The 20,226-nt window shown below is 51.2% G+C and overlaps 1 protein-coding gene across 5 annotated transcripts in view; it reads left to right on the top strand.

The window, feature by feature from the left end:
• The window catches only part of SNX29 (sorting nexin 29), a 478,644-nt gene that overhangs the window by 340,271 nt on the left and 118,147 nt on the right, over nt 1-20,226 (top strand). For all 5 annotated transcript variants that reach the window (XM_082714096.1, XM_082714098.1, XM_082714099.1 and 2 more), the window contains 2 exons: nt 4,163-4,218; nt 8,312-8,393. In XM_082714096.1, the coding sequence (XP_082570222.1) occupies nt 4,163-4,218; nt 8,312-8,393 (138 nt within the window). The remainder of the gene's footprint in view (nt 1-4,162; nt 4,219-8,311; nt 8,394-20,226) is intronic.

The raw sequence follows: 20,226 nt of genomic DNA, 5'->3' as shown, positions 1-20,226 counted from the left end.
CGAGTCTCACCTGTCCCTCCCCATCCATGGGTCTGTAATACCTGAGCTATTTGTCCAGGAGGACCTGGGAATCATGGCTTCTTTGTTCCTCCCAGAATGGACTCGGCCTTTCCTGTCCCCACGTACTGCTGTGTGAGTCCCCAGGCCACAGGCTGCACAGGAACCTGCCTTGCCTGCAGGGAGGAGGGAAGGGGGGCATCCATGCTGCTCACCCCTTTTTTATGTTCCCAGCTGAGGGCGAAGCAAACAGGCTCAGTCCCAGGTCTGTCCTCCAGGATCGCCTGCAGCTTCCGGGGTGTGACAAGGGGTGTTTGTAGCCAATGGCAATAGAAAGTTGATTTTTCTTACAAAATACTCCCTGCCCCACACTTTTTTCATTCCAGACTGTGGAGTAAAATGTGCTTTCTGGATGAGGACTGTAAGCCCCAGAGACCGGTGGTACCGGTCCGGACAGACAGCATGAAAAGACAAAATGGTAGAACCGCTCTAAGTTTGGGTATCAGTGATCAGCACGCAGGTGCTGTCGAGCTTGGCCTGATTTGCTAGAAATATTCCGGAGTTTGGAAAGGTGACAGCTTCTGTTCCATCCAGCCTCCCCGGAACCCACCGAGACATGTCAATGTCTCCTGGCTCGCTGATGCCGATAATGCTGCATAATGAGAAGAAAAGCTCCTAATTCAGGAGGGTTTAACGTCTCCCAGCCACACAGATCCATTGTCCAAAATGTTCCCTAAAAATCAGCACCCCTGAGGGTTAACTTCTCTGTGAAGAAAACGCCTTCTGGGAATGGATGGTTTTAGAAGCAGCTTTTTTGTTCTTAGCATCGTAAAGTGATGTCTGTCCTTAAAACCCTCACCTCTTGAGTCCTCCTGGTCACCCTTTCCCTTCAGTTCTGTGGGGTCAGCCCAGTCAGAACCTTCCCTGTTCCCTCAGGCGATTTCCTGGGTCCAAGCTCTGTTCACGTCCAGTCTGAAATGAGGTAGAGAGAAAGGTGGCGGCATGATGTGCGTTAACAGTGCGGCAGGTGTCTTCAGCCCAGGAGCCCCTCCCCCAGTCTGCTTACCTGCTTCTCACATCATGCACAAACAACCTTCCCCAGACCCAGGTGCAGGCAGGTAGGCTCAGAGAAGAGAGGCCTGGAGCCGCCCCACAGCCATTCAGGAGAAGGTGCTAGAGTCCTGGCCACATCCACGGGGCTCTGCGAGGAAGCGCCAAAGGGAAGGTGATGTCTGCTCCGTGAGGTGCCTTCCGAGCCTCCCCCTTGTCCTTTTCCATCCTGCCTGAGAAAGAGAAGAGCGCTGGAAGGCAAAGTGTCTATTTTCTGGCTTTCTGCACTGCAAGTGCATTTTTGTGGCGGGGGCGGGTTGGAAAGAGTATCTTGTTTACTTTACACTGTAATACGAGAGATACTTAGTATATAATAGATGTCTGTTTATGGTTGTGCGAGTCAGGCAAACAGGCGCTTCCATCCGAGACAGCGCAGGAAAGTTCAGGTACATCCCACACATCTGTCTGCCCTCTCTGTCCTGAGCTCTGCCAGGGTCATCCTTCCGACCTGCTTCCTTCTCACCTCACTGATACGGGGACATCCTAAGTCACAGTGGTACCCCCCCACTGGGCATGTGCAGCTCCCACGGAGACCAGGAGCTGTTTGCTGTGCCATTAAAAATGTATCGGAAACCCTCTTTTGGTGAGATAATAGGTTTTTATTTAAATGTTTAATTGGCAGTACATTATTTCAAAGCTCCAGTGATGCAAAGGAATGCTTAATAAAAAGCTTCCTTTCCAGTGTGTGCACCCGCTGTGGAGGCCGCCACTCCCACCCCCTGGTGCCCACATGGTGCCCCTTTTCTAGGTGTCTTCAAGGTCACTGCTAATGCTTCTCTATGTAAAAATGAACACAACTTGATAGTCTTAACTCTCTGCTTTGGCGCCCCAGGTAGTGTGTTAGACTTGCCATCTGCACCCTGCTTAGGCTCTCACTTGATCTGTCCTGGCGATCTCATTACAGCACACAGAAAGCTGTTTTGTTCTTCAAATCACATTTAACATTTTTTTCTAAAGCAATTGATTCAAAAGATACACTTTTAAAATCTTAATGGAAATACAGCAAATGAAAATTCAGCCTCTTTCTCTGCATTCCCACTCCTCCTGCATTAGCAATGATGGCCTCTGTTGGTTTTCTTATGTATTCTCCAGAACTATTATTATGCTTGTACCCTCAAGGGTGTGCATGTGTAACTCCTTTTTTTTTTTTTTTTTTTTTTTTCAAATCTGGCCATCTCATACAGACATGTTACAATTTCCTGAATCATTTCTCTATGGTCGGACCTTTAGATTGTCCGAAAAATTTTTTTCAACGTACCTGAACAATGGAAAGAGGAATGGTTTTTGTAAATCCTGGTTCGTGTCTGGGATTATTTTCTGTAGATAGATCCTGGGAGTGAGCTGTCTGGGCCAGAGCATGTTGATGTAGGGACTGTGGACACGGCCTCATGGCTTCCCTGGTAGATGAAACCACCTCTCACGCCAGCCGTCCACGGGAAAAATGACGCTCACCCTCACAGCAGAGCCACACTCAGCCCCAGCCCAGTTTTTTTTTTTTTTTTTAACTGTGCCTGTTTTGTTTTTTTTTTTTAAACCTGAGCTTTTCTCAGGTTGGCAGTAGGCAGGTTTTATCCTTCCTGGGTTTGGAGGAATCGCTCAATAGCGGCTCGCTAGCAAAAGCTGCTCTTGGACCCCATTGTAACTGCTTAGCTCCACACACGAGGGGCTCGGGTGGGGTGCTTCTCGCTCCAGGCTGCCGTATGTGGGGTGAGAGATACCCTTGGGCTGATGGAACAAATTCTCTGTTGGTGTCAAGGGTAATAGAATGCCCTGCTTTTCTCAATAATTGCCAGGTGATTTGTACAGTGCACAGTTCCTGAGAATGTCACACCTGCCAGGCTCTATTGTGCATAATCTGCAGATGGCATGTTTTATGTTCAGAACGATCCCATGAGCTGTAGGATCGTCCTGCCTATTTTACACGGGAGGACAGTGTGGCATAGAGTGAGCAGGTGTTGTCTCCTGGCCACAGGGCCAGAAACAGCTGGAGCGGGGGTTGACCCTGAGTGGTGTATCCCCTGAGCACAGCCTCCATGACCATGGCCTTCTCCTGATTCAGAAGGGGGTTACCTGGGAAGGGTTCAAGTTTTACCACCTTCAACCTTATAGCTGGCTTTCCCTGCCTTTGCTGAGGGTTTGGAGCAGAAGACCCTTTGAAGTTGGACAGACCTGAACTCAGATCCCCTTCCTGCAGGTGTGGCCTTGGGCAAGGTCTCAGCCTCCCTGAGCCTGTTTCCTCATCTGTGAAGTGTGTTTGTGTGTTGGGGCGGAGGGGGCGGGACCCTGCCCCTCCCTGAAATTGTTAGGGAAATGGACGAACATGGCAGGTAACACGGAAGTTCTGACAGGTGCAGATTGAAGTGCGTGCTCTTGCCCTCGAGAGCCCCCAGCCTCCCTCTGGTCCTCCCATCCTTCCAATTGATGAGAAGCTCTGTCCCCGGACATGACTGTAATGTCACCATTTCTGGAGCAGCTACTAGTGCTGAGCATTTGGCGATCTGCCTGACGTCGTGCCTGCCATCCGTCTTTCACCCAGTCCCGCTCCCGTGGGGCCCGTCTGAGTCAGCAGCCACAGCTGTGTGCTGCCTTAAATTGCTCCCTGCATCACGGGCGGCAAGGGGAGAACCGTCTGGAGCCGACACTGGCCTTTCGTGTTGACGTCCTAGGTGTGTCTGTGTGTGTGATGTTCATCACGGGGACAGTTGGATATCTTCCCACTGCTCATTTGATCCCTCGCATCTCAGACCCTAATCAGGCCTTTAGAGCTCCAGAATTACATGCTTCTGCAGGCCTACTATTATCTCAATAGGATTAGCGGTCCTCTCTCCGCGAAGAGAACGGGACCCCTCACCGGGCCATGTTTCCATTACCAGAACACCGTCTCTAACCGTCCTTCCACAGAATCACTTGTGCTTTCCCAGTGACTGCGTTTTTACCTTGGTCTGAACAGGGAATGTTCAGGGAGCACTGAGAGGCCAAGTTCTTGCATGATGGTGCAAAACCGCAGTAACCAAGATGCGTTTTTCTCTCCTCCTTCCCCCTCTCCCAATGGCAGGTTCCTGGAGATTTGAGTCAAACGTCTGAAGACCAGAGTTTGTCGGATTTTGAAATGTAAGTCCATGGCATCTGCTCACCAGGGGCCTTTAGAAATAGGACTCTGTTGTTTGGCTTGTGTCCCAGAAGACCACAGGAGGTACTAAAATCACTGTTGCAGGGTACACGGGCTGATTTGATATCTTAGAGGTGAGAAGTTGTTCGCCTGCAGCCCAAGTCTGGCCTTCAGATGTGTCTTGCTTCTGTTGCTGGGTATTGGAGAACAATTAATTTTTTGGGTCAACATTTAGGATTTGGAAGCTATCATATAACATGTACATTTCACTTAAAAAAAAAAAAAGTCTCCGCTCCTTAGCAGGCGACAGTGGGAGCTGAGTCGTGGCTGAGTCCCTCACACGGGGACACACTGTGCTGGGGAATTGGAGTTTACAACCCCTGAGTTACTGGAAACAGCAGTGGTTCGGGGCATGGGTCTGATCTGTTACTGGATGTGATTCCGTCGGGAGTGTTTGACGGTAAACTCCTGAAGTACTCAGTTGGTCTTCAGATGAGGTTGCCTTGGGGTTTGGACAGGTTGTCCCCTTGGATTGCTAAAGCCAGTGGAGCGGGTCCCAGGTTAGGGCCCAACAGAGCCTCCCTCTGCTGTCACTCAGTTGTCCTGAGCAGAAGGTGGCCCAGCCTGAGAGAAGGTGTCATTGGGGCTAAATCTGCCTTTGGAGGGCTAGGACCAGGCCTCGGAGCATTGACCAGAGCCAGGCTGACCTTCCCTGCTCTCCTGGCTACAGGTCTTACACCGGCATGACCTTGGGCCAACCTCTAGACCTTGGGCCCAAGTTGCTCGTTCGTACAGTGAAGGTCACGCTACCCTCCTCACAGGGCAGTGGCGGCAGTGACAGGGAGGTGATGAAAACACCGAGGGTTCAGGAGGCTGCTCAGTCCTTGGGCAGCTGTCAGGCTGGTGTAGGGTGAGGGGGGTGACGTGAGGTGAAGCCATGAAGGATGGAAATCAGGTGTGAGCTTGCCTCCCATGCGCCTGTGGTGGGGGGTACAGCGTGAAGAGGATTATGGGATGGCAACCCGGTGGGGGGCTGGGGTCGGGACAAGCTGGGCAGAGAGGTGAGAGCTGTGGAGGAGGGTTTCAGTGACCGTTGTGAGGCAGAAGGCTCACCATTACAGCTAAACCCATCAGGCACTTCCTGTGGGGAGGGGTCCTGCCAGGTCCCTGATGGAAGCCATGAGCAAGCCACAGTCCCTGCCCTCAAGCAGCCACTGCCTGGTCCGGCTCCATCATCTCTCTCCCGAAGATTCGCAGCTTCCTCCCTTGGGTTTGTGCATCTCCACTAAAGCCAGAGGGAAGCGCCATTTTTCTCTCTCAAGATGGAGGCCAAAGTCCCTCACGTAGTTTGCACAGAGGCCACCGCAACTCCTCTGACTCATCCTGTCTTCCCTGCTCAGGATCATTCCTCCCAGACCAGGTCCTCTGTGCCGGGCATTGTTCTCACCCACTGAGTCCCCTTGACAGCCCTGCGACATGGGTGTCGTCCTCCACATGACGCGTGGAAGCCAGGATTCCAACCAATGCAGACTTGATCTGGGCTGTGCCCTTCACACATGTCAACTCCCTGCCCGAAGCACCTGTCCAGCCTCAGCCTCTGTGATGCCTCGGACCAAAGCGACACCTCAGCCCTCCACCCCACCCCCACCAGTGCCTGTCACTGTCCTGGGATCCAGGATTCCTTGGTGGCACTAACAACAATGATAACTAAATGATGTCTCTTATAATTAGAAACATGTAGGTACCTAACAATGGATCCCCAAAACTCAGAATGTTAAAGTTGACAGAAACGAAGGGAGAAGCTGGAAACTTGAATACCCCACTTTCCGTGTGGAGTCCCAACAACTGGAAAGAAGACCAGCAAGCGAAGAGAGGACTCGGGCAACCTGTGACCCAGCTCGATCCAACAGGCACATGGAGATCCCTCACCAGAGGACACTTTCTTCTTCAGTGTACTGGAACATTCTCCAGGCTAGACCATACAGTAGGCCTCAATACAAGTGTCCATAAACTTAAAAACATGGCCGTTACACAAAGTGTCTTCCTCGATCTTGGTGGAATAATCATTGAGGGAATGGTCTCTCTTCCTCTCCCTGAGGGTGGGGACTGTGTCTGCCTGCTTCCTTGTTCCGTCTCCAGGATCTAGAGTAGTGACTGATGCGTAGTAGGTGTTCAGTAAGTGCTTGCTTTATGCACGAAGAAACAAATGAAAGAATGAACAGGTGAATTAATGTCTAGGAGACAGATGGTCATGTATATCATTCCTTTAAGATTTTATTTATTTGAGAGAGAGAGAGAGCGAGCATGAGCAGGGACAGAGGGAGAAGCAGATTCTGCTGAGCAGGGAGCCCGACACAGAGCTTGATCCCAGGACCCCGGGATCATGACCTGAGCCTTAGGCAGATGCTTAACCAACTGAGTCACCCAGGCGCCCGTCTCTTTTTTTTTTTTTTTTTTTTTTAAAGATTATTTATTTTAGAGAGAGAGAGTACACAAGTAGGTGAAGCAGAGGGAGAGGGAAAGAGAGAATCAGAAGCAGACTCTGCTCTGAGCGTCAAGCCTGAGGCAGGGCTTGATCCCACAACCCTAAGATCATGACTTGAGCTGAAACCAAGAGTCAGACTTTTAACCAACTGTGCCACTCCAGTGCCCCCATCATGGAAACAATGCTCTGAAAGAGAGAGATGCCTAAGGCAGCCCAGGGTGTCTCGCCCTGGCCAGTCAGGAAGGTTAACGAAAAGCAGATTGTTTGGTCCATTTTTGCACTGCACCCATCCCCTTGACAGAAATGTAAGGGGAGCACTTAGGCCCTGGTACAATCTAAGGGACCTTTCTAGGAGGCAAGCCATTACAGGTACAAGCCAACTTGATGGCTCAGAATTGCAGTTTTTACTTGGAGCTCTGAGGAAGTGATGAATTATTTTTGTCCCCTGAAGGAGGTCTGCACCTTGTCTCAGAGCTTAGAAGGAAATGCTGCTTCAGGGGAGAACCATTTCTTTGTGAAACTGAACTGCTCCCCCCTGCAGAGATGGGGAGGCCACTGAGTCACGGAATCTTCCACCATCTCAAATTGGCTTCTAAGCACAGGAGGCTGGCGTGTGGCTCTGAGCTGCTCTTGAGAGAGGAGGACAGTTCAGGAAAAAGCATTTAGCCCCGGAATGACTCTTAAGTAGAGGCCAGGACTGGAACCTCCCAGCCCTCCCAGAATTGTGCAGTACCGTTTTGATGATCGCCAGGGCTGATTTTCAAGCTTTAGTGACAGTCGGCACAGCTGTCCTTAAGCCTTGGATTCCGCTGGTGGAACATGAGCGGTGGTGGGTGTGTGGACCCAGAGACTCACAGTTGGGTGAAAGTCATCTCATAAGACAAAACTCGCAGAACTGACAGAACCAAAGTGACCCTTGAAGACCCCTTAAATATCCTGTGAGGACTAAAGGGGTTACTGTGGGTAGAAGCGTGGAGTCCTACATTGTAGGTTCTCAGTAAATGATTTGCACTTGAATTTAAGTCTTGGCTTACTGGAGCCGTACACAGTGTTTCTGGAAAGTTGCAAGAGGGGTGTCTGTGCCTGCCCTCCGGGTTTCCCTTTCCCCACCCCAAATAGCTGCTGCTTGCCTAACTGTGGACGCCCACCTCCTGAGCCCTTTTGCAGAGTCTGATCTTAAAAATGGGTGCCAGGGTCTAGATCGAGCACAGGCAGGAGGGGGTGCGACTCCTCTGGGTGGTCATCCGCGCATGTGACCCTCATAGCCGCCTGGGGGCTTCCGATTATCAGCCCCCTTTTCAGATGAGGAAATGGGTTTAGGTAAATTCTGAGTCACGGTGACTCAGTTGTAAGAACGGAACGAGCCCTTGCTCGTTCGGAAGTTCAGATTGTGATTGTAAAGAATACACACGCGCGCACGCACACACACACACAAGTCCCCGCAGAACAAGGCTAGGGGCTGGCTACGCACGCCCACACTGGTCCCACGGGCTCCTGTGTGCACTGGCGTTGTCGTCAGTAGCTTGCCGGTAACGCCTCTTAGAGAAGATGGTTTCCTCTCACTTTCTCAGCAGATTAAAATGACAACTTGGGATCTTTCCTTTGGGCAGATCAACGCGGGCGCTGACCAACGTGTGGATCCCGGCGGTGTTTCTCCGGGGCAAAGCGGCCAACGCCTTCCACGTGTATCAGGTGAGTCCCGGTTTTCGGGTGGGGGTCCCTGCTCTGGCGGGATGGATAGCTGTTGGTGGCGCTGTGGTGCGACTGCCTGTCGGCGGCGGAGTGCTGTCCCCAGGCGGCATTCCGGCCGCCCTGCCTCCCAGAGGAAGCGGTCCTTCCCTCGTCCATACAGGAGCGACCGGGTGCGGCTCCTTCCAGCCCATCAGGCCTCTCGGTGTGGCCTCTGCAGATCTGAGCTCGGACTGCTGGACCCAAGATGGGGTCTGTCGACTTGTGTTGTAGCCACGGGGTCCAGGTATCGGTGCTGCCTCGGGTGTGCTAGGACCTGTGGCCGGACATTCGCCACTTGGATCCCGTGCTCAGGTGTCCTCTTGGGGCTGGTGTTCTCTGCAGCTTGACGGATGACACTCTGCCTACCTGGAGGGTTTTAGCATCTCTCCAAGAAAAAAAAAAAAAAACAGTGAACTTGAAAAGAGGAGCCCTGGTTTCCATTTTCATAACCTTAAGTGAATCTCTGTTTCCTCATCTGTAGGTTGGAGACAGCCCTACCACTTAGCTTGCAAAGCTCTTGTCAGGTTGAGGGACGTCTGGCACCCTACATAACCTCCGTGTTCTCATCTTGATGCTTCTCAGTTCCCAGATGCTCGGCCTGTGTGGTCTTTGGGGGCAGGCCTGTTGCGGGGGTATGATTTATAGGCACAGGCATCAGCCTGACACATGCATCTCAGCACCTCACGGACTGATGCGCTGGGGTAGGGCAAGGCAGCTCACGCCAGAGTGACCTTAGTTTACGTGTTGGTCTGGACAACAGCAGTTAACAAGTAGCAGGTTCGTGAGTGTTGGAGAATCTGAGTGTTTGTGATGCTCTCAGCTCGGGCTTGGAAAGAGAATTAGACATGACGGACTTCTGTGGGTCCCCTTTGTTGTCTTTCTTCTCGAATGCCAAAAACCAACCAAACACCTCTTCCCTGAGTTCTCCGTTCGAGTTCTGCTTTGCGGTCATCAGAAAGCTGGGAGGCGTTGCCCGGATGCTGGAAGGGGTGAAGCCGACAGCTTTGGTTCGGAGCAAAATGAAAATGTGATCTCACTTGAGAGGTCTCCTTGGCCTTTCATGTCTGCCTCTCCCCACCCCCTCTCTGCCCCCAGCCCAGGATGGGGTCTGGCAGGTTGTAGCGTCTAGAAGTCAGTTATGAAATGAGACGGACACAGCCCATGTGCCGTTGCCTGGGAGATGGTTGCCACGGTGGTCACAGTGGCATCTGTGCCCCTCTGCCCCTGTCCTTCATGGCTTTGGAGCTTTCCTGGGTGCAGCCCAGGAGTCGCCCACATCAGCCAGAGCCACTTTGTCTCACACGGCGGGCTCTCCCAAATCTTCCCGATGCTATCTCTGGAATGCCGCTGTTTCTCCTCTTCGCTAACAGTGCTTCTAGCTGGTTTCTTAAGAGCAAAACCCGAGCTTGTGTTTGGAAACATTATAGAAAGCTTTTGGTTTGTGGTGTTTTTTGTTTTTTTAAGATTTTATTTGTTTATTTGACCGAGAGATCACAAGTAGGCAGAGACGCAGGCAGAGAGAGAGGAGGAAGCAGGCTCCCTGCAGAACAGAGAGCCTGATGTGGGGCTCGATCCCAGGACCCTGAGGTCATGACCTGAGCTGAAAGCAGAGGCTTTAACCCACTGAGCCACCCAGGCGCCCCTGCGGTGTTTTTATCATAAGCGATACTGGATAGAAGGTGACTCATTTAAAAATGAGGATACCATTGGACATTATTTTTCTTAGTTTAAAAAAGTGCATTCTGTATATCTCTTCTAAAGATTTGAGATAATTTCCAAAGAATTCCTGTAAAAGAATGATAAAATAGAAGTAAAGAGAGGAATAACAGGGTTCAGGAAAATGTGAACTAGGAGAACTTGAATTAAGGAAACTCAGAATCACACATGTCTGTCACGGGCCCCTCTGTGATTATTCTCAGAGGTTGGTGAATTTCCTGTGGGCTTCCTGGCAGTCTGTGTGAAAATGGGAAGGTGGCTCTTTTGGATAATACCATGGCTAATGAGAAGAAAATAAGTCAGCTCCTCAAAGGAAGCTCCAAGAGAAACTTGTGCGTCAGATTAAGCAATACTGAAGGATGTAGGAGACAGTCCCCCATTACATCCCTGTGACAAATCGCTGTCACACTTCATCAGATCCCCCTCACAGGGGCCAAGGGCATAACCTACAAAAGGAAGCAGTTCATTTGATGAGCCAAGAGGAAAGGCTCCTCCGCACGTATGATTCCCTCGGTAGATCTGGGCTTTCCAGTACAAGAGCCACTGACTACGTGTAGCCATTTAAATTCACGTGAACTAAAATATAATAACATGAAAAAGGCAATTCCTCAAGTCTGCTGGTCACATTTGCGTGCTCAACAGCCACACGGCTCAAGGCCACTGTGCAGGGCAGCGCAGACACAGGATATTTCTGTCACTGCAGAAAGTTCTCTGGGGCACTGGGGGCCTAGAACAGTGTCTCCGGCCCGAGCAGGCTACGTCAATGTGTGCTTGGTCAGGCTTTAGAAAGACAGAGGCTGGACAAGAGCTACCAAATCCTGCAGGGAGGAAGCCATTTCCTTTTCAGCTGTTCCCAGGTGGGTTAGGAGGAGACCCGGAGCGTGGCCCCCATGCCCCCCGCTCTCTTCAGTCTTGCTGTTGAGCAGAGACCAGAAGGCCCCAGAGGAGAGCCTCAGCAGGAGCATACTTGAGCCTGATCGTACACGTTGTTTTGTTTTTACTGTGTTTATTTATACATTTGCCTTCTAGTTATGGCACAGAATCCTGTTTTCCACCCACCACGGTGATGCATGCAATTTTAAAATAAAGTTAAGAAGAAACAAAGCGAGACTGGTTTAAAAAAAAAAGAACCAAAAACCAAAGCAACACTATGTGAATGATTATGTAAGCAGCAAGGGTTCAGGGCAGCGCTACATGACCAGTCGTGTTTGGGAAACGTGAAGCGGAGGGAACGGACAGCGTACGGTAGCTCACTGATGGTGACAGTCCCCCCAGGAAGCCACAGTGGCCGCTACCTGTGGCTGGTCTGTGTGCGTTCTGTCCAGGAGCTCACTGAGCCCTCACACCCACCCCGAGCACAAACGCTTCTTACCACCATCTTATCAAGGAGACAGCGAGGCACGGACAAGCATCTCCCTCAGTAACACGTTTTCGCCCAAGTAGCATTTTTCTCCAAAAAGGTCCTAGTTGGCAGAGGTTCTGAGAGTGAGGGTGGAGCTCTTCAAAAATTCAAGAGGTGAGGGGATCATGCTGGAGAGCCTGCCGTGCGGTCTGGAGAAGGAGCTCACGGGTGCCAGTGAGCTAAGGGTGGCGCCAGGGCTGTCACTGCGTATTGTGAAGGGGTCGGGAGTTGTGTTTTGCGCAAGGATTTCTGGGGAGAGGTGCCGTCCTCGGACACGGTTGAATGCAAGATCTTAAAAAATGGTTTGTGCCTTCGAGTGCTGTGCTTTCTGCACTTGGCCCCCACGTCCGAGATGGGGGCCCGGCATGTTCAGGCACTTGGAGGAAATGGCAGCATTTGAACAATTCTCAGAACACCAGTAAAATCCATGTCCAGAACTTTCACCCATGAATATTTCTGACGCTTCCGGCCCCTGCTAATGCTTGGCTGCCAGCGGACACCAGCCAGGGTACAACGACTGAACCGCAGCAAATAAAATGGCAGAAACTGTTTACTAACCGGTCTTGCAAGGTTTTTGTCTTTCTCGCTGTGTTAACACAGCGTTGCGCTTGTGAGCTCCATTTTCTGTCACTTCTGTGTGGAAGTTACGTTTATTGTTAATCAGTTCCTGGTTTATACCTTTGCAATTATTTGATCTTATTCCCCAAATGGCCTGACCTCCAAACAAGATTGAGGTCCACTGTCTTTAATATTCTGCTGTTGGGTTTATAAAGGGAGGTTAGGCCTTTAAAAAAAAAAAAGAAGAAGAAGAAGAAGAAGAACCTGCCTATTTTTCTCCTAAGCAAATATTACAGCCACTAAACTGGTATGAAATCATCCACCAGTACCCTTACTTTCTGAACCCTCAAGTCTTCGCCTTTGAAAAGAACTGTGAGCTCTAAGTACAGCCGAAACCTGTCCTCTATGTGGGACTAATTTCAGCCTTTGAACTTAACCACCGGCAGCACTGGCTACTGGACAATATTCCGTCTGCACAGCCCAGCTAATTAGGTCTCCTTTGTATTAAAAAGGAATGTCGCTTTGTTTCAGCAAAGCTCTTCCCTTCTTGAATACGTCCCCTTTCCTGGAGACCACAGGGTGTCCCTTGGCTCAAAGGAACGGCAGTGCCTGGGAAACTCCCATCCAAAAGGAAACCGTGTCCCCTGGGCAGCCATTCGGAAGGTTTCTTCCAGCGGAGCGTCGTTTTTTACACGACACGGGGAATCCATTGTTTCTCCTGTTAGATCACAGGGCCTGGGAGGGCTGGGAGGCCGCAGGTGGCGGGGAGGAGGGCGACATGGTGGCTCTCAAGGTGGCGGACTTCTCAGCTGTTCCTTTTCAGCCTCTTCCCCCAGAGGCTTCGCCCGTGGGTCCTCGGGTTCCGTGCCTGTGGCTCTGTGCTTAGGCTCACTCCGTCCTCGGGAGCTTTTAGGCTGTGCACCGCATGGGCTCGCCTCCGGAGCCAGCTGTGTGGAAGACACCTTTATACCAGAGTTTCTCTGACGGGATAATTCTTTGTGCATGGGGGGAGCTCGCCTGTGCTATGTTTTTCTGTTGTTGATCGTAAATGGGACCCTATGATGCATGCCTTCCTCCTGGGTACACAAGTCTCTCCCTCCCTTCCTCCTTTTAAACTTCTGCACGTTATTTCCTAGAATGAGGGAACCATTACTCACTATTCTGATGCTGGACATTTCGATTTTCATTTCCTGGCCATAGCCTACAAAGCCGCCAGATTGTTCTAGTACAGATCTCTTTGTACATACTGTAGGCATGTCTTATGGGTAAGTAGTTAGGGAATTTGACGAGGGGGAGAATGTATACATTTTTTATCGTAATAGGCCTCGGTAAATTGCTCGTCTGAAGGCTGAATCACTTTTCAGTCATACCAACAAGGTGAAAGAATGTTCTGTCCGCATGTCCTTGCCATCATCGGCTATTAGCAATCTTGAAAATTTCACCATTCTGATAGAGGAAAAAAATTACATTTCCTTGATGTTTGAATTTGCATTTTCCTTACTGCTCAGGAGGGTGGGCTCATGTCTTTGCTTTAATTTGCCCTTCGTGTTTTGTGTGTGTGTGAATTGTCTGTGGATGTCTTTCCTGGTTGTTTCGCGGCATCGTCCATCGCTTCATTACCCATGTGTAGGAGTGCTGTGGGCAGCAATCCTTCATACCCTACCTTTCAGTCTTTGGCTTGTCTTTTAGCCTGACGAATGAGGTTTACTGAGTCTTCCTCTGTTACCCGGTCTTCTCATCTTGGGAAGCAAGGGGTTCCTTGACTGACCCGCTGGGGTCTACTCTGCCTTACTCAGTTGTTACAACAGCCCCGAGATCTTACAGATGTCTTTGCCCACCTTTAAAATGGAAAGAGCATGTTCAAAATGGTGAGTTAATAACTCGTCCAAGGTCTTAGAGTAGAAGCATCCGAGCCAGGATCACTACTGGTCTCTCTACTCTGAGTCTAGGGCTTTTTCCTAGATGCCCAGGCTTCCTCCAGAGGACAGAGTGGAGACCAGTGAGCAGAAGTTGGAGAGAAATAGGTTTTGGCTCATCTACTGATCCCTTGAACTGACTGTTCATCTCTCTTTTTCTCCCCAGCCATCCTGCAGTAGGCTGGGTGCTGGGGATGTTGTGAATGACAGAGATGTAGTCTTGGTCGCTGACTTCTTGATATGCGGAAGATTGAATGTAGAGAGCCCATCAAAGGCAGAGTGGTCTTACCAAGTACTGATCTTGACAAAACCCTGCCCCCTGCCACATTTGACCCTGTTCTATGCTAGAGAGACCAGATGACCTCTGAGGCCCCTTTCCAAGTTTGTAAGAACTGACACATATATCTGGTCTACATGGGCTAAAAGGACTTTTTATTTTTTTTTAACTGTCCTGGCATGAAAAGTGGATACACAGTTACTCCTACATCTGACTCTTCCATTACTACCCCCGGTGCAAGAAGCAGCCAACATACTGACTGCCCCCAGCCTTGGATTTCTTGGAGGGGGCTTTGTCTGGGCCCCTCGCTGCCAGCAGAGTTAGGACAAGAGACCGAGACTTGCCCCCAGAGCAGGGTGCTGCTACATTCCACACCTCGGGGGCTCAGCAGAAGCCAAGGGCTTAGGTTCTCACCAGGGTTCTCCCGTGGTCGTCATGGCTGTGGCTGCCGTGTTTACATCTCTGGGTCTTGCCCTGAAGCCTAGGCCCAGGTGCGCAGTGGGCCCTCCAGTACAGGCTGTGACCTGCAGCTCTGGGAGGCACTGCTGCTCACCGGAACACCGGTTGTTCACCTGCCGGAAGGTCGGCTCCACGAAGCCACAGCTGGGTTGTTTTTGCTTGCTGCTGTATCTCCAGTGCTTAGAATAGGGGAGCAAGCTCATTGCATGACGAATGGATGGATGGATGGATGTATGGACCGAACCATTTTGACTCCAGTTCTCCACCCGAAGTAAGATTCTGCTAGGCGCCTCTCATCAGAGTGAGAAGTTCTCACTGTGTTGGTTCTATCAGACTCTTCTCTAAACTCCCCGGTCCTTCCAGATTATTTCTCTTGGCATCATTTCAGCCCTGCCTCAGTTTTCTCACTGATGGGAACCACTTTCCTCCGTGTTGATAACTGGCCCGGTTGTGGTTGAGGAAGTTTCACCTGCCGCAGGTACTGCGCTGCTTTGCCGTGGAGCAGTGGTTTAGTTCTCTAGAGCTCAGCGGCCGAGGGTGGCCTGGATCGCCAGCCATAATCCCCAGACTCTCCCATAATCACCCGTAGGCCGTCAGGGCCCCCGTCCCAGCACCTGCCCCAGGATCTCAGGTACTAGGAGTAAGAGTTCAAGTTTGGCAAGGTGGGGGCCTTTAAGAAGGTCAGACAATAAGGATTCATTGACTTCTTGTGAATCAGGCACTGTGCTAGGCCCCCTGAGGATACATTCGTGAACATTATGTACATGATACCCACCGCCCCACTGGAGTTTATAGTTCTACCAGAAAAGACACCTTGAACCTGTTAATGTACATGTAACTCAGAGATAAATACATCATTACAAACTGTGGATGTGCAATGAACGAATACTACATAGGGTTCCAGAGATTATAAGAAGGGGCCCACTTAACCTGGGGGTAAGAATGGGGTTCTTTGAGAACATCCGCTCATCTTCTAAAGGACAGTTCAGAGTTAATGACGTAAGTAGAAGAGGGACAGTCCAGGCTGAGGGGGTTGCCTCGAAGCAGGAAAGAGCTTGGTGCGTTAGAGGAGCTGGGAGGCTGATATGGTAGGGGTGGGGAGAGAAGGCAGAGAGGCTCAGGGTGCGGCCCCCAGCTGGGTCTTCCAGTGAAGCCTGCCTGCCTGCTTGCCTGTCCGTCCACTGCCCCATCCACCCATGTGTCCACCCGCCCAACTCTCCAGCCAGCCAGGCACCCACGCACACAGCTGTCTGTCCACCCGTCCACCCGCCGCCACCTGCACACCCAGTCGCTATTGCAGGAGCCCAGGGGAGAGGGAGCGCCGGTGGAGACCTGCACATTGGCCACGGAGAGCAGAACAGGTGATGTGTCTGAGGTGTGGGTTCATCCGGCTTTCCGGTACCCGGGGTGGGGAGCAGGCCAGATGTGGACTCTAGAGTCAGTCCCAGTGTAAACCCCCGTGTGCCTCTTTGTTTCTAGTTGGATGACCTCTTACGGTGGGGTCTTTATCATTCTGCTAAGGTCCCAGTGTTCTCACCTTGAGAGAGATTATTTCCTTCATAAGGTTGTTGAGAGCTTTAAATGAACACACGTCTTAGAAGTACTTAGCGCAGTACTTAGCCTACTCGGTGAATGGGAAGGACCCAGAGAATGCAGCCAGTCTTTTTTTGTTGCTGTTAACATATAATGTATTATTTGTCCCCAGGAATACAGCTCGTGAATGGTCAAGCTTACACACTTCACAGCAATCCCCATAGCCACACCCTCCCCAATGTCCATAACCCCACCACCCTCTCCCTGCCCCCCCCAACCACTTCTGGCAACCCTCAGTTTGTTTTGTGAGATTAAGAGCTGCTTATGGTTTGTCTCCCTCCCCAGCCCATCTTGTTTCATTTTTTTCTTCCCTACCCCCGACGACTGCCCTGCACTGCCTCTCAAATTCTTTGTATCAGAGAGATCATGTGATAATTGTCTTTCTCTGATGGACTTATTTTGCTTAGCATAATACCTTCTAGTTTTATTCACGTCGTTGCAAATGGCCAGATTTCGGGTTTTTTGATGGCTGCATAGTATTCTTGTGTGTGTGTGTGTGTGTGTGTGTACCACATCTTCTTTATCCATTCCTCTGTTGATGGACATCTAGATTCTGTCCACAGTTTGGCTATTGTGAACATGGCTACTATAAACATTAGGGTGCATGTGCCCCTTCGGATCACTGCGTTTATATTTTGGGGGTAAAAACCCAGTAGTGCAATTGCCGGGTCGTAGGGTAGCTCTGTTTTGAGGAACCTCCATGCTGTTCCCCAGAGTGGTGAGTGCAGCCATTCTTACCATTGCCCCACCAAACAAGTGTGTACCTCGGGCACACACCTGTGCCTAGGATTTGATATACACGTCTGTGACATGAGTCTTCACACCCGCACGTAGGCTCTCTAGACACACGGTGGCCCACAGCCTTAGAAATCTGTTCCTCTCCGGGAGGGACCCAGAGCCCCTGTCACCCTCTCCTTGATTGCACCTGGTTGAGCACCCGGACTCAGGGTCTGCCCGTCCCTGTTCTGCTGACACTAGAACACCCGAACTGGACCTTCCAAACCGGGCGACGCCATACTGCGGGCTCCTCACTGGGAAACGGCGGGACGGTGCCCCCCCTCCCCTGCCCCCCTCGCACCCCACACTGAGGTGGAAGGGAGGCGGTCCGGGGAGACGGTTGATGAGCAATTAGGCAGCTGCTCGAATGTCAGCTGTCACGATTTATGTTTGTGTGACGAATGTGTTCCCAGGCCCTAGGGCATGGGAATAATAACTCTTTTATTTCTGTGTTTAAAAAAATAACTTGAGGGGGAAGAAAAGCCCAACTCGGTGCACTGGTGAGTAAATGCCTTTGCTAGCACGGGTGAGCCCTCCTGGGATCTGTAGGACTTGAACTGCGCTGGTGTGGGAGGGCTTTCCCGTCCCCGTAGGTGCTCTCCGGAGCCCCCGCACCGACACCGGCGGGGCTGCTGGGTTTTGTCCATGAGCCGGGCTTTCAGAAGCGCTGGGCTCCGAGCAGAGTACGAGGGGTGGGGCTGTTGCTTGAAGCTTTGGATTTTTTTCTCCCCACCCTACACCATCAGATCCAGAAAAGCATTTTGAATCCAACCTTTAAAGGTTATCTCCTTGTGGCGGCGGCAGACTCATCCCGAGAGACTGTGAATTCCAGCTCGTTGCCAGACTTGCCCGCAGAGTGAAATTCTGTCAGACCGCCCTGGCTGTCTGCGGCAGGAAGCAGCCCCGCGAGCTGGCGGCCGTGTGGAGGCTGCTTTTCGGGGCCGGGGGGAGAGAGGAGTGTGTGACAAGTGGGTAGCGTGCTGGTGGGGGGGGCGGTCTCAGGAAATCTCGAAGGATGGTGTTAGGACCGTGAGCGTGGCATGGTGGAGACGGAGAGCGGGTTGCATCTTCCCTTTGGGGTTGTGTTGCCGCTGGTCCACTGTGGCCCAGATGACAGGAGGCTGGTGTGGAGGCAGAGGGCCCGCAAAAGATCGACAGGGGGACGAGCTTCTGACACCGCAGTTGCCAGAATCCTAGAAAGGAAAACAAGCTGCACTTGGCAGCGTGTGATAGAGAAGATGCCGCGTGCTAGAACCGTGGAAGTCAGTGCGTCATGTTACCAAGTCTGCCCCTCCCCTGCCTGCTTTTCCTTTAATCTATTTATGAGATGCTAAATACGGGAAACATACAGAAGGCCACTGTGAAAAGTAAGCACTGGTACCTATTAAGCCTTTCCCGTACCTCCTTCTGATCCGAGAGGAAGCATTTTCCACCGCTGTTGACAGATGGGGACGTTGAGGTCAGAAAGCGCAGTAAACTGCCCAAGGTACCACCAGTGGGTGGCTGTCAGGGGGACACCGCAAACCTGAATGACTCTCCAGCTCTGGGTTGTTTAAGAGAAGAATGCCGCTTTATTCTTGTTAACTGAGTGTCCCAAAGAGGGAGAATGTGAAATAAAGAGACTGAGAATGGGGATAGTGGTGATGGTGGCTGATTGTTGGTGCTGGAGGTCGGTGAGGAGGAGGATGGTTAGAGCAGAGGGTGGCTGGTGGTTGGTGAGGGTGGCGGGTGATGGTGCGGATGGTGGTTGTGAGGAGGAGGAGGGTGGCTGGTGGTGGCAGCAGCTGTGTTTCCCATGTGCTAGACATTGTGCCAAGTTCTCTCCATGTTTTGTCTCCTTCAACTCACAAAACCGATGGGAAAGTTCTAATTATAGCTGTAGGAATAAGAAGAGCCCCTTGTTTTCCTCGAATACCCCATTTGTGTTAAGGAAAAGCATGTCAAGAAAGATCCTGGAATCTTTTCACAGCTGAGAGAAATTTGTCTACACATTACAGCTGGTTTTCAAATACTCTTCATTAAGGGCCTGGCAGTGCCTGGGGGACTGAAAGCCGTGGTGAGTCTCCAAACTCCCTGACGAGATGTTTGCCTGGACGTGCTGAGCGCACAAGTCAGCTACTCCTCATTTCCATCCCCTTGACTTTGAGGACTAACACTCAGCACTTTGGGTTTTTAGCTCTTTTAACGTTGACAAAGGAGTTGTGGCTGGCTTGGCTTCCATCAGCCCGTCTTCCAGACACCTGGGCCTTTGCAGCCTCGAGGATTGGAATGTACTTTACCCACCTGTGTTACTCACCAGCTGTGTGTGCCCACCAGATGGGTTCCTCGTCTGCACAGTGTAGCTCCCGGGCCTCTCTCGTGTGGGACTGGCATGAGAAGTAAGCGAGATACATAGGAAAAGTGCCAGGCGCTGTTCCTGGCCCACAGTTGATGCTCGAGCGACCCGTGTCTCCGTGTCCCCATCTTACTATTGAAATGCGGTGCTTAATCTCCACGTGTGGGCTTGCTTATTTCTCTCGTACTTTCTCCGTGAGCACTAGCTTTGTTTCCTCCTGCATCCCGGGGCCTAGACCAGTGCCTGAAGTTACTGGCTGTTTCAGGGGACTGGTTGGTCAGGGAGGAGGACCACAGGCAGCCTCAACCATGCGCGTATCTCAACTAGGGCCTCATGGGTCTGAGGCTTAAAAGGAAGGAGGACATGCACTTTTCAGATTCGGGGAGCCAATTTCTGTTCCTGGCGAAGCAGTGACTCTCAGTGACTCTCCAAGTCACTGGCAGAGCAGTGACTTTCTCCCTTTGGTCTCTACCAGAGGTAAAAGCAAGAGCCCTTCAAGACCTGGTGTGGAGACCATTCAGGGTGGCTGCCCAAGGCCTGAGTCCCGCTCCAGGAGGCCCGGTGCTATAGCACATCATCTTCTCCGCCTTAGGCCCGAGTTTGGTTTTGTGTTTTTAAGTTCCTGCCAGTGCATATTTTACAAAGAAAACTGAAGCGGTAATTAAATTGTGAATGGTTTTATCTCTTGAACGTGCTGATAACATGAAGATGAGAATGTTCTGTCTTAGGGCCTGTCCTCAGGCAAGTAGAATCTTGATAAG

Source organism: Mustela nivalis (genome assembly GCF_964662115.1).
Source record: "Mustela nivalis genome assembly, chromosome: 19".
In the NCBI taxonomy this organism is placed as follows: Eukaryota; Metazoa; Chordata; class Mammalia; order Carnivora; family Mustelidae; genus Mustela; species Mustela nivalis.
Note: the sequence above shows the minus strand (reverse complement) of the source record. Positions and strands in the feature narration are given on the sequence as shown.